At 37.1% G+C, this 13,301-nt stretch overlaps 1 protein-coding gene across 4 annotated transcripts in view; it reads left to right on the top strand.

The window, feature by feature from the left end:
• Positions 1 to 13,301, top strand: part of LOC126202941 (zinc finger protein swm) — a 250,253-nt gene that overhangs the window by 165,625 nt on the left and 71,327 nt on the right. For all 4 annotated transcript variants that reach the window (XM_049937040.1, XM_049937041.1, XM_049937042.1 and 1 more), the window contains one exon: positions 3,205 to 3,285. In XM_049937040.1, coding sequence (XP_049792997.1) covers positions 3,205 to 3,285 — 81 coding nt within the window. The remainder of the gene's footprint in view (positions 1 to 3,204; positions 3,286 to 13,301) is intronic.

The following is a 13,301-nucleotide window of genomic DNA, read 5'->3' on the forward strand; positions in this document are numbered from 1 at the left end:
ATGTTCTGCTGCTGCTGCTGCTGCTGCTGCTGCTGATTAGGCAGGAGGTCTAGTAAAGCATCTGATTACCATGTTTGATTCATCTTTAACACTTGTGTTAACCTAAATTATTTTGCAGTCTGAATCCGTACTTTCACTAGATATTGTATTTTTATGGCTATAAGTATGTCTCCACCACCAGTGTTCAGCCTGTCTTCACGATACACTTTCCAGTTGTAGTTCAGAATTCCATTGCAATTAACGTTTATTGGTATTAACATCTGGTTCCAGCCAGTTTTCTGCCCTTAGTACTATGTATGCATTGTTAGCGTTCATCAGTGACACTAGTTCTGAGACCTCTCCATGTATGCTACTTTAGCTAACTGATATTATATTAATGATATGAATATAATAGAGGGAAACATTCCACGTGGGAAAAATATATCTAAAAACAAAGATGATGTAACTTACCAAACGAAAGGGCTGGCATGTTGATAGACACACAAACAAATTTGTTTTTATGATATTATATTAACCTTTTCTTTCTTGGATGTGCTATGAGAAATGGTATCCTGTCTGGGTCCAGCATGTGGAGGTATTTCTCTAGCTAAAAAACTTGCATGGGCATGCCATACTGCTGCCCTAATAGCCACTTTCTGCATGTAGTGCAAGCCTGACCTATTAAAGAGGGTCCTACATTTCTCCATCCGAGACTGGAGGTTGAGGAATCCACATCCAAGAATCAGTGTGTCCAGAATTAACACAACCAGTTTACTTAACAACAGAGTTCTGAGGGCCCACTCGGTATTGTCATTTACATTTTGCCTGCATAGCCTGAACATCTGGATTGGACATTGTAGTCAACTGTAGTTAATTCCCTCAAGTTAACAGAATCTTCTGTCAGTTCTTGGTAGAACAGCATTATAATAAATGAAAAGCACCAGTTTGCTTTTGTTCTACAATATTACTTTTATTGTTAACCAGTTTTCAGTTGTCTGAAGATGGCCTTGTAAGCCGAAAACTGGTTAACAATAAAAGTTATATTGAAGAACAAGAGCAAACTGGTGCTTTTTGTTTATTATAATTCCCTCAAGCTTGATGTAGTATAATTAAGGGCTGTCCTCTGCTGCTAAGCAGAGTTTCCTTTTGTAATACCATAGAATTCTAAGATATCTTTCCATGTGTGTTCATTATTGGAAATTGGTTATGACTTACTGGTCTATAGCATTTTCAATACAGAAAGCAGAAAATCTAATATTATGTGTTTCCTTTTTGAGTGAAAGCCAATGAAACATACTCCCTTTGTCATAAAAGTTCCAGGATAGGTTTTAAAAAAAAACAGAAAATGATGCTTATCAAGTAATTGTCTTAGCTCCTCTCGACGTAGTCCCCTTGGATATCTATAGACAGTTTCCAATGTTTCTGGGGGATCTTGGAAGCAAACAGGGAAATTTTCAATTGCAGTGGTTGTAATCTCGTATATCATGGCCTGTTGGATCTCTGTGATGTCCTGATGAGGCTTTCCTTTCACCTGCAGAAACACAAAAAAATCACAAGGCGAGAGGTCAGGTGAATGTGGTGGATGTGGGATGGCAATAACATAATGTATGGCCAGATACTAGGTAACAGATACAGCAGTTTGGGGTGTGTCATTGTCACACAGTAAGAACCAGTTCTAAGAATGCCACAAATCAGGGCAGTGATGTCAAATTGCTTGTTGCAAATGTTTCAAGACTTCAGTGCAAAGAGTTTGGTTCACTGTTTGACCTGGAGGAACATACTTATGGTGAACTAATCCTTCACTGTCAAAGAATGTGATCAACATTGTCCTTGTTCTTGAAGGGTGTTGTGTGTGACTTTTTTCGTGGCTGGCAATTCAGGATTCTGCCATTCAACACTTTGACACTTCATGTGAGGGTCATACTGGTACAACATACTTTCATTCACAGCAATAAGCTTTGACAGAAATGTGCCATCACATTTGGCTCTCTCCAGTAACTCAGCATAAGTTCATCATCTTTCCTCTTTCTGATCATCTGTTACTGTGTGAGGGAAAAGTTTTGCATTAATTTCTGTTTCCCTAAATCTCTGTGTAAACTCTTATGACACATCATGATTCAAATTAAGTTGTTTTGATATCACATGCACAATTAGATATAAGTCTTCTTGCAGTATCTGCCTTATATGCTCCAAATTTGCATCGATATGTTCTGTAGACTGGCGAACAGCTCTGGGATCATCTTGCACAGAATCTCTACCTTCATGGAACCTTTTGTGCCACTTGAAAACATGATTTCTTGAAAGTGCCTCGCCTGCATGTGCTTGCTTAATCATTGTCCATCTTTCAGCAGGCATTTTCCTAAGCTTAACACAGAACTTAATGTTCGCTCTTTGCTCACAATTAGCATCCATTGAGACACCATAACTCTTGCGCCAAGAACCCAAACATTGTGTTGCTAAGCACTGCTCTGCCACATAGTTTGCGTGGAAATGCGGCCAAGGTCATCTCAAGTCTGCACACATACCAGGTTAACATAAGAACATTTGTTCATTTTTAGTTTTTCAAACTGAGAAATAAAAGAAAACCTGCCCTGGAACTTTTTGACAGAGTGAATAGTTAAGAGCTTTTAAGTTCATTAAGAGTATAGATTCACATCGTTTGATATGCAGCATGCAGTTTAATTCTGTATCACTTTTCAAATATTTGGTGCCAAGCAAGTGATATGTTATTTTCTTGCAGATTAAAACTGTGTGCTGGACTAGGATTCGAACCTGAGACCTTTGCCTTTTACAGACAAGTGCAACTCACAATCTGCCATCACAGCTTCACTTCTGCCAGTATTACATTTCCTACGTCCCAAACTTCACAGAATTTCTTCTGTATGATTGTGAGGTACTGACAGAAGTAAAACTGGGACGGCAGGTGATGAGGTGTGCTTGGCTAGCTCAGTCTGTAGAGCACTTACTTGCAAAAGAAAAAGGTGAGAGCTTTGAGTCGTGGTCTGGCATACAATTTTAAACTGCCAGGAAGTTTCAGTTCAGTGCACACTCCACTGAAGAGTAAAAATTCATTCTGGAAGTAATACTTATTTCAATGTATGACCAGGTTTGTATAGTCTATTGCTATGTTACTGGGATATTAAGTTTGTGTTTACTATTTGTTACTGATTCAAGAGACGTTCATTTGTTGAAGATACACGATATGAAATTTTCACATTGTTGTAGGCTGCCGCTGCAATCAAGAAGACACAGGACATGTTGGCAGTCAAGGAGATTCTGAAGAAGAAACATGAAGAGAAAAGAAAGGTAAATGCCCAGATGTCCACATTAGCAGTCAAATAAATAGTGTAGTGGTTACTGTTATGCTTGCTCTCTTCTAGCTGTAAGAGTCATTTCAATTGATAGCATTAGAAATTAAAAATGTGTGCTGCACATTGCAGTAATTCTGATGTTAGCCCCGAATAGAAATTGAGATGACAAAATGTGGGATGAGAAAATTATTTGTAATGTTGTTTATGTCCAACTGTCTTAAAGGGTCAACCCATACCAAGTGGCCCAGCATTGGTTGCTTGACCATATCAGAAAAATTTTATATTTGCTGGGTGAATTCCCCAATATGTAGTAGTCACAAAAACATTTCTTTTTTTTAAATTTTGTTTTATTTTGAAATTGTGGCCATATTTGTTCCAGGCCACATGCGTTTTTTCGTATTTGTAGGCATCTATTTCCCCCCCCCCAGTAGTGGATTGTCCTAAGCCTTTCAGATAAAATGCATTTAGTTCAACACACTCTGGGCTACAAATTAACATCATTATCACTTAGCTGAATGTATTCTTTAATATATTTTAATAGTTCAAAGTTATCAGCCACAAATTAAAAAAAAAAACTCAATTTTTGAACAGTAGTCTTCCAAAGAAAGATTAATTTCTCAGCTTTAATGTTTTTCTGCTGTTACATTGTACAGTATAGTTACTTTTTATAAAGTATCAATGGTGAGAAGCTTACACTTTAAAAAATACACTATTTTAAAAAATGGATTTTTTTCAGTTTTCCATTTTGTGGCCTGCAATGTCTTTGTTGGGGGACCAGATAAAAATCTGAAAATTTCACAGTTAATAGATCTTTATGATATCAAACTTCAGTATAAATTTCAACTTTGAGATTCAATTGGAAGTTATGGAAAAAAATTACCACAAGTCAAAGATATGTTTTCTAACATCTACGATATCTGGTAGGCTAATCAAATAAAGTATGCCGATTGCATACCACATTACACTAACTAATGATTATATATCGAAACAACGTTGTCGTAATTGTTTCAGCAGGCTAACAGTTGCATCTGCAAGACTATACAAGTCTGATTGTTGTCTTCCTCCTTACACTAACAATTGTCTACTCACACTTATTTAGCTAGAAGTTCTTGAAGAGTGCAGTTGAAAAATGGTATCTCAGTGTTCTGTTGGTGTTATTATTAATGAAGCATGTCATGAAAGTGTGTATGGAGTGTATCCTAAAGACATTACTTTAATCGAAGATTACAGTGAAGAAGAAAAACTTTTGTTTTACTTAAGAGTCTGCCCAGAGGTCAAATCAACATGCAAGTACCATGAAATGAAATACTTAAAAATATTTCATCACTTTTTTGGTCAGTCTTGCATGGACCCTTTTGAGAAACATCAGAAATCTATAACAAAAGGTCTGCGAGAAATAACATTTGATCATTATTCTAAAAATTAAAGCCCTTTTGTCAGTCTCATACCAGGAAAATTATTGTGTCTAACATGTTATTCTAAGATATTTGTAATTCACAAGAGAAAGGATAGCGAAATCTCGGATACAGAATTTTGTCACTTATCAGCAACCATTAAAAGAGTAGATACAGCATGTGAAATCCTGGGTATATCGCCTGCTAGTAAAATTAGAAAACTAAGTCAAGATAAGAGATCAAGTGCCTTGAATATAAAAATTGAGAAAGTGGCAGCTACAGTCAAAAAGAATTTGGAAGTTTCATTTCAAAATACAGTTTGTACTAAAACAGATGGAAGTTCTAAAACTTCAACCGAATATGATGATTTGGTAGAAAAACTAAAAACTAAACGCAGTACTTCAAACAAAGAGGATAAAATTAAGACTATCAGTTTACTGCCAAATTCTTGGAGCCGAGCAAAAGTTAGTGATGAATTTAATGTGTCAGAATGTCTTGTTAAGCTAGCAAGGTAATTAGTAAAAGAACAGGGAATTTTAACAGCATTACAAAAGAAAAGTGCTTATAATTTGGGAGATGAAAACACAATCAATAAAGTTATTAAGTATTATAACGATGTCAATAACAGCCGTTTGATGTCTGACAAAAAAGACTGTGTTTATGTGAAAGAAAATGGTTCTAAGATTCAAAGACAAAAAAGCTTAATATTGTGTAATATAAATAAATTATTCACTGAATTTAAAAAAGAAAATCCTGACATTAAAATTGGAAGATCAAAGTTTTGCGAGTTGAGACCAAGATGCTGTATTGTTGCAGGGGCATCTGGCACCCATAATGTTTGTGTTTGTTTGTATCATCAGAATGTAAAGTTGATGATAGATGGTGCCAATCTTAGAGCTGACCATAAAGACCTTTTGGAAGTTATGGTATGCAATATTGACAGTTGCAATTGTATGATCAAGGGAAAATGTGAAGATTGTCCAGGCAAACAAGCCTTACTTGACATGTTTGAAGAATCCGAAGAAGACAATTTGATGCCTGACAATATTAAATACAAACAGTGGGTGACACAAGACAGAACGGAAATGGTGACAGTCATAAAATCACGGGAAGAGTTTTTGAAGTGTTGGTGGCTAACCTTGAAAATGCATCATTTTATTGCAAAAGCTCAAAGTAAATTTTTGAAAGACAAAAAGCAAACTTTGGCAGCTGATGAATGCTTAGCTCTTGCTGACTAATGAGCCACAGCTTTGGTATCATAAGTGACTTCCTTGAACACAACACTACAGCAGTGCACATTTTTCAACTATAATTAACAAACTACATTAAACAGCACGACCCTTCCATAAAAAACTGATTTACTTTTTGGGTGGGGCAGCAAGTCAATATAAAAACAAGAGAAAATTTATTAACATCTCCTTTCATAAAGAAGATTTTGGGTTTGATGTAGAATGGCACTTTTTCGCTTCATGCCATGGGAAGAATGCTTGCGATAGTGTCGGGGGTACAACAAAGCGAGCTGTCACAAAAGCAAGTCTGCAGTGGACCAATGACAATCATATAATAACACCTCAAGAAATGTTTGAATTGTGTAAAAAAACATATCAAAGGAGTTACCTATGTTTTTGTGCAGTGTGAGGAAATACAAGAAGTCTATGACAGTGTCTGGAAGGAAAGGTACAACACTTGTCAGAAAATTAAAGGCACTCGATCTTTTCATTGTTTTGTACCCCATTCACACAACTTGCTGAAGTGTAAGATCACATCAACTTCGCCTGATAGTGAACTTCATCAAATTGAGAAGGATCAAGTTTGGATACTACTTAAAAATATACTAAGGAAGCTGTCTCCCATGGAATTTACAACTGTGACTGGGCGAACTTATAATCTAACACCCCAAACTAAGTGAACAAATTTCTCAAATGTTCAATGATTGATGTACTAAAAACAAATAACAAGAGACAAATATAATGTAATTAGTAGGCTTATTTTCAATAAAAAAAAGGTAAGTAATCACAGCTATGATTAAGTTATATACTGTAACTGATATATTTTATTCCATAAACCTAGATATCGCAGATGTTAAAAAACATATTTTTTACTCATGTTTGTAATTTTTTTCCCATAACTTCCAATTGAATCTCAAAGTTGAAATTTATACTGAAGTTTGATATTATAAAGATCTATTAACTTTCAGATTTTTATCTGGTCCCCCAACAAAGACATTGCAGGCCACAAAATGGAAAACTTAAAAAAAAATCCATTTTTTAAAATAGTGTATTTTTAAGTATAAGCTGCTCACCATTGATACTTTATAAAAAGTAACTATACTGTACAGTGTAATAGCAGAAAAAACATTAAAGCTGAGTAATTAATCTTTCTTTGGAAAACTACTGTTCAAAAATTGAGTATTTTTAATTTGTGGCTGATAACTTTGAACTATTAAAATATATTAAAGAATACATTCAGCTAAGTGATAATGATGTTAATTTGTAGCCCAGAGTGTGTTGAACTAAATACATTTTGTCTGAAAGGCTTAGGACAATCCACTACTGAATAATTGTAAAAAATGTAGATGCTTGCAAATACGAAAAAACGCATGCGGCCTGGAACAAATATGGCCGCCATTTCAAAATAATAAACAATAAACTTTTTTAAAAAATATTTTTGTGACTACTAAACATTGGGGAATTCACCCAGCAAATAAAATTTTTTTCTGAGATGGTCAAGCAACCAATTATTTTTTTTTCTTGAACCACTTGGTATGGATTGACCCTAAAGTTTGTATTCTTTCTTCACTGCAGTGTACTTTTTGTGCAACACCTACAGATTTTATATTTGTAATGACAACCATAGGCATCTACATATTCATAAAAATCATCATGTGTATGCATGTGTGTATCTTTCCTCATCCTCTTCTACACTTCTGGATCGATTTCAACCAAACTTAGGATACATATCACTTACTATATGGAAATAAAAGCATGTGGGTTAAGAACCAACTACCTCTCCTAGGTGTAAGGGTGAAAAAACAGTAACATAGAAGCACAGCTCGGAAACACGTCAAGCAATTACAACCAAATTTTGTATATACATGATTCATTATTTGCATAAAAATACTATAGGAGTAACCCACCTCCTAGGGGTGGTGGGTGAGACTGAGTAGGGGTTGTGTGTCAAAATGTATGAAAAAGTCCTGTTAATGTTCCTTTCTCATATTTAGTTGACTTGGAATACTTTAAAAGCATAAAGCATGATCCGTCTCTTATTTGCGTTGTTTAGTACATCAACTGGGTTGTGGGAATGATCACTGCAGTGAGCAAGTAGTTTTGTCAGCATTGTCAGGCCCAAAGATCCTGCTAAATGTCTGATTACCAGAGATTCATTTATGTATTTTATTTCAGTTACAGATTAAATATATCAGGTAATTAATTTTGGTTCGTAATAACCTTCTTTAGACCCATAAAATTCAGAGGTAATTTTTTGTACAAAAAATAATAAAATTATAACCTAAGGGCATCAGAATTCAGTTCGAAAATAAACAGAACAGTCACTTCTCTTATGATGTAGTTTCTTAATCATACTGAGTTAGAATGTGTAAAAATGGTACAATCACAATACTGAACTGTGTAAGCTTCATCAAATACATATAATATTTTAAGTACCAAATTCACAGTTGTAATAGACATGCTGTCTGTACAAAGGAACATGTTGGACTGCCATGCAGCAGTGACTGGTACGTCTGCAGTATGGCTGTTAGGTGTCACTACTGCATAGCAATTCACATAATTTGTTCATTAACTATTTATTTAATAAATATTGCAGAAAATCTTAAGTGCATTCAATCTAGTGCTAGAATTATAAAGAGAAGAGAGGCTTTATTTGACACCATTAATAAATATATTACAAAACAGATTTAAAGTAATGTTGCACAATTGATTGATGAGATGGAGAAGCCACTGTGAGAACATGTTCAGCACAATTGTGATACATACCAAGTGTTTAAAAGAACAACAGATAAAATTCACCATATGTAGATTGAAACTCTGATAAAGCAATTGAAAAGGCATAAAATATGAGTGTGTAATCTGTGTTGTCCGTGATAGGTACTGTTTCATCTCTGTATGTATACAGTTTGCTTATAAGAGCTGTAGTATAAAACAAAACTATGGGTAAAATGTATTATGGAGAGCCATCATATAGAATAATTTGAAAGTTGCCCCACATTATAGTCAAACATAATTTTTTATTTTATTTTATGCAACAGCTCTTACGAGCAGATTAAATTTGTACTGAAGCTCCAACAGGACCTTGCACAGCCACAGTTTACGCACTTACATTTTATAGCTTTTCATTTATTTTAGGATTAATTTTATCTGTAGTTCCTTTAAACAATTGGTATGTATGAAAGTTATGTAGAATTTTTTCTTTTTGACAATGGCATCCTCATCACATCATGCAGTTGTGCAGTGTTAATTAAAGTCTGTTTTGTGATATATTTATTAATGATGGTAAATAAAGTCTCCCTTCATTTTATAATTACATTTGGCAGTGCTTTGCTGAGCTCACCTAGTGATTTTATGCTTTCGTTTCTTCAGTAAATAGTTAATGTACAGGGTGTTTCAAAAATGACCGGTATATTTGAAACGGCAATAAAAACTAAACGAGCAGCGATAGAAATACACCGTTTGTTGCAATATGCTTGGGACAACAGTACATTTTCAGGCAGACAAACTTTCGAAATTACAGTAGTTACAATTTTCAACAACAGATGGCGCTGCGGTCTGGGAAACTCTATAGTACGATATTTTCCACATATCCACCATGCGTAGCAATAATATGGCGTAGTCTCTGAATGAAATTACCCGAAACCTTTGACAACGTGTCTGGCGGAATGGCTTCACATGCAGATGAGATGTACTGCTTCAGCTGTTCAATTGTTTCTGGATTCTGGCGGTACACCTGGTCTTTCAAGTGTCCCCACAGAAGTCACAGGGGTTCATGTCTGGCGAATAGGGAGGCCAATCCACGCCGCCTCCTGTATGTTTCGGATAGCCCAAAGCAATCACACGATCATCGAAATATTCATTCAGGAAATTAAAGACGTCGGCCGTGCGATGTGGCCGGGCACCATCTTGCATAAACCACGAGGTGTTCGCAGTGTCGTCTAAGGTAGTTTGTACCGCCACAAATTCACGAAGAATGTCCAGATAGCGTGATGCAGTAATCGTTTCGGATCTGAAAAATGGGCCAATGATTCCTTTGGAAGAAATGGCGGCCCAGACCAGTACTTTTTGAGGATGCAGGGACGATGGGACTGCAACATGGGGCTTTTCGGTTCCCCATATGCGCCAGTTCTGTTTATTGACGAAGCCGTCCAGGTAAAAATAAGCTTCGTCAGTAAACCAAATGCTGCCCACATGCATATCGCCGTCATCAATCCTGTGCACTATATCGTTAGCGAATGTCTCTCGTGCAGCAATGGTAGCGGCGCTGAGGGGTTGCCGCGTTTGAATTTTGTATGGATAGAGGTGTAAACTCGGGCACATGAGACGATACGTGGACGTTGGCGTCATTTGGACCGCAGCTGCAACACGGCGAACGGAAACCCGAGGCTGCTGTTGGATCACCTGCTGCACTAGCTGTGCGTTGCCCTCTGTGGTTGCCGTACGCAGTCGCCCTACCTTTCCAGCACGTTCATCCGTCACGTTCCCAGTCCGTTGAAATTTTTCAAACAGATCCTTTATTGTATCGCTTTTTGGTCCTTTGGTTACATTAAACCTCCGTTGAAAACTTCGTCTTGTTGCAACAACACTGTGTTCTAGGCGGTGGAATTCCAACACCAGAAAAATCCTCTGTTCTAAGGAATAAACCATGTTGTCTACAGCACACGTGCACGTTGTGAACAGCACACGCTTACAGCAGAAAGACGACGTACAGTATGGCACACCCACAGACTGCGTTGTCTTCTATATCTTTCACATCACTTGCAGTGCCATCTGTTGTTGAAAATTGTAACTACTGTAATTTTGAAAGTTTGTTCGCCTGAAAATGTACTGTTGTCCCAAGCATATTGCAACAAACGGTGTATTTCTATTGCTGCTCGTTTAGGTTTTATTGCCGTTTCAAATATACCGGTCATTTTTGAAACACCCTGTACAAGGCATGAGAACTGCTATGCAGAAGTGACACCTAACATGCCATACTGCAGATATATCAATTGCCACTGCCCGGGAGTTCTAACACGTTCCTTCATGGACATGCTATTAAACTGTGCATATGGTAATTCATGATAAGAATAAGAATCTTTATTAACCGTTCAGTATTTTCTTATACAATGGGCTTCGTCAATAAGTTCATTTGCTGTATAAAGATGGTTATATTCTCATAACTTGTGTACTTTGTTCTAGCCATTATGAAAATACCATACTCCTGCAGTTTGTCTAATCTAAGACCTCAAAAAATAGTAGGAGATGTATTCTAAAGCCCTTTTCAATTGATCTCTGGGTTCACAAATATTTTTTTGTCAGATAAGGATTTTCTGTTACACTGAAGGAGTGATCCAGCCCAGAATTGGAACATTTGTGTGTCCTGTGTGTACTCTCTTGTTTTTGTACAACGTGGTCATATGCCACAACTAAATTGCAGCTTATCATGAACTCAATACGTTTTCACCCTTATGTCAAATATTAAATTAGTCAAAAGTTGTTTCATTCAACTAATAACAGCGGAGGAACATCAAATGAGAGAAGTTAAGTAATAATCTTTAAATCCCATCCTTAATTTTTTGATGAAGGGAAAAGTTTATGAAAGTAGGTGACTTTTTCCTCTTATCAATTGTTGCTGGCAGGAAGTGATAGTATTGGGGAGAAGCTGCTGCTGACAGTATCCAGTCCTCACACAGCCATAGGTGAATATTCTTTACTATCCCATTCTCATTAATTCCTTCACAAGAATATCCCACAGCTGTGGTGTGGGGATGTCAGGACATTATCATGACAAATGGTCCTGTGGTGTCCTTTAGAAAATTGCTGTTTTTCTGGTGCTGCACCACAGTCCCCATTTTCAAATGAGTTTGTCTGTGGATGTGTCAGTATAGGATCAGTGTATCTTCTGGTCCCATCATGCCAATGAAAATTCTTAGTAACCTGGTAAAACATTCTGCTTTGACGCAGGAATTACTGTTTAATTTTCCAATTATTAATGGCAGCAACCATAAAATTCCATCAATATTAACACACAATGCTGTTATTCTTCCTTCACTAACTTTGACTCTGTTCCAAATTAACAGGGTATAGTTGTCGAAGAGGAACCTAGGTGTAACAGTTGGAGGGTTTATAAGAAATGAAATAATCAAATAGGCTCATTTGTGGGTAAAGCACATGTTAGGCTTCAGTTCATTGATAGGTTACATAGAGAATGCAGTCAGTCTGCAAAGTAGATAATTTACAAAGCATCCGTGTGATGCAGCCTACAGTATTGCTTGAATTTGTGGGACCTGTGCCACATAGGACTAACACGAGGTATTGAAAGTATATAAAGAATGCCAGTATGGATCGTTGAAAGTTTGTTGGACCCACGGGGGATGCTATAAAATCTGAACTGGCAAATGATAGAAGATAGACACAAAGTATCCTGTGAAAGACTACTTAAAAAGTTTCAAGGGCCATATTTGAGTGAGGAAGCTAGGAATGTCCTACAATTGGAAGGATGGTTAAGACAACGTTAGATTAACAAAGTGTGCACAGAGACATTTAAGAAGTCCATTTTCCTGCACTCTACGTGTTACAGGCAGGAACCCAAGTACACTGTCCAGTCACATTACTGTGGCCACTTGTCAGAAGCCTGAATAACCACCTTTTACAGTCTGGATCACTGCGAACCATGCAGGAAGAGAGTCAGTCAGGTTCTGGAAGGTACCGACACGGATATGGATCCATGCCAATCTAGTGCCATGGCCAGCTGCGCTAAGTTTCTTGATTGAGGACCCTTGACATGGACAGTCCGATCAAGATGGCCCTACAGATTCTCAATTGGCTTTAAATCTGGATAGTTTGATGGCCAGAGGAGAACTCTAAACTCATCTTGTTGCTCTTCAAACCACACACGTACTTTGCAAGCTATGTGACAAATTGCATTGTCCTGCTGGTAGGTGCCGAAGAAAAAGAAACTGCACATGGGGTGGACATGGTCCCCAATGATATATGCAAATTTGTGTTGATGCATTCCATCTTGCAAGGTGTTTCCTTTCAGACGTTTCATGCTGTTCACGCTGAGTATAAACATGATTAATCTGATGTGGATGTTAAAGTGCAGTAATAGTGTGCAAATTGTGGCCTTCATTGTCAATGAACAGCAGTCAGCATGCGTGCATCAGCCAGGCACGTGGTGTGGAACCCATAAGCAGAGATGTTCGCTGAACGGTTGTTAAGGAGACACTGTTGATAACCCATTTGGTCATCCATCTGCTCAGTTGCTCAACAGTTGCATATATATTCACCTACAGACATCTCTGCAGCTGCCATCATTCACCCCTGTCCTCAATGGCTTGTGGTGCATCACAGTTTTGGATAGTGCATTGTGCCATGCATAGTATACTATAACCACAGTAACGTGC

The sequence above is a fragment of the Schistocerca nitens genome, chromosome 9, assembly GCF_023898315.1.
Source record: "Schistocerca nitens isolate TAMUIC-IGC-003100 chromosome 9, iqSchNite1.1, whole genome shotgun sequence".
Lineage (NCBI taxonomy): Eukaryota > Metazoa > Arthropoda > Insecta > Orthoptera > Acrididae > Schistocerca > Schistocerca nitens.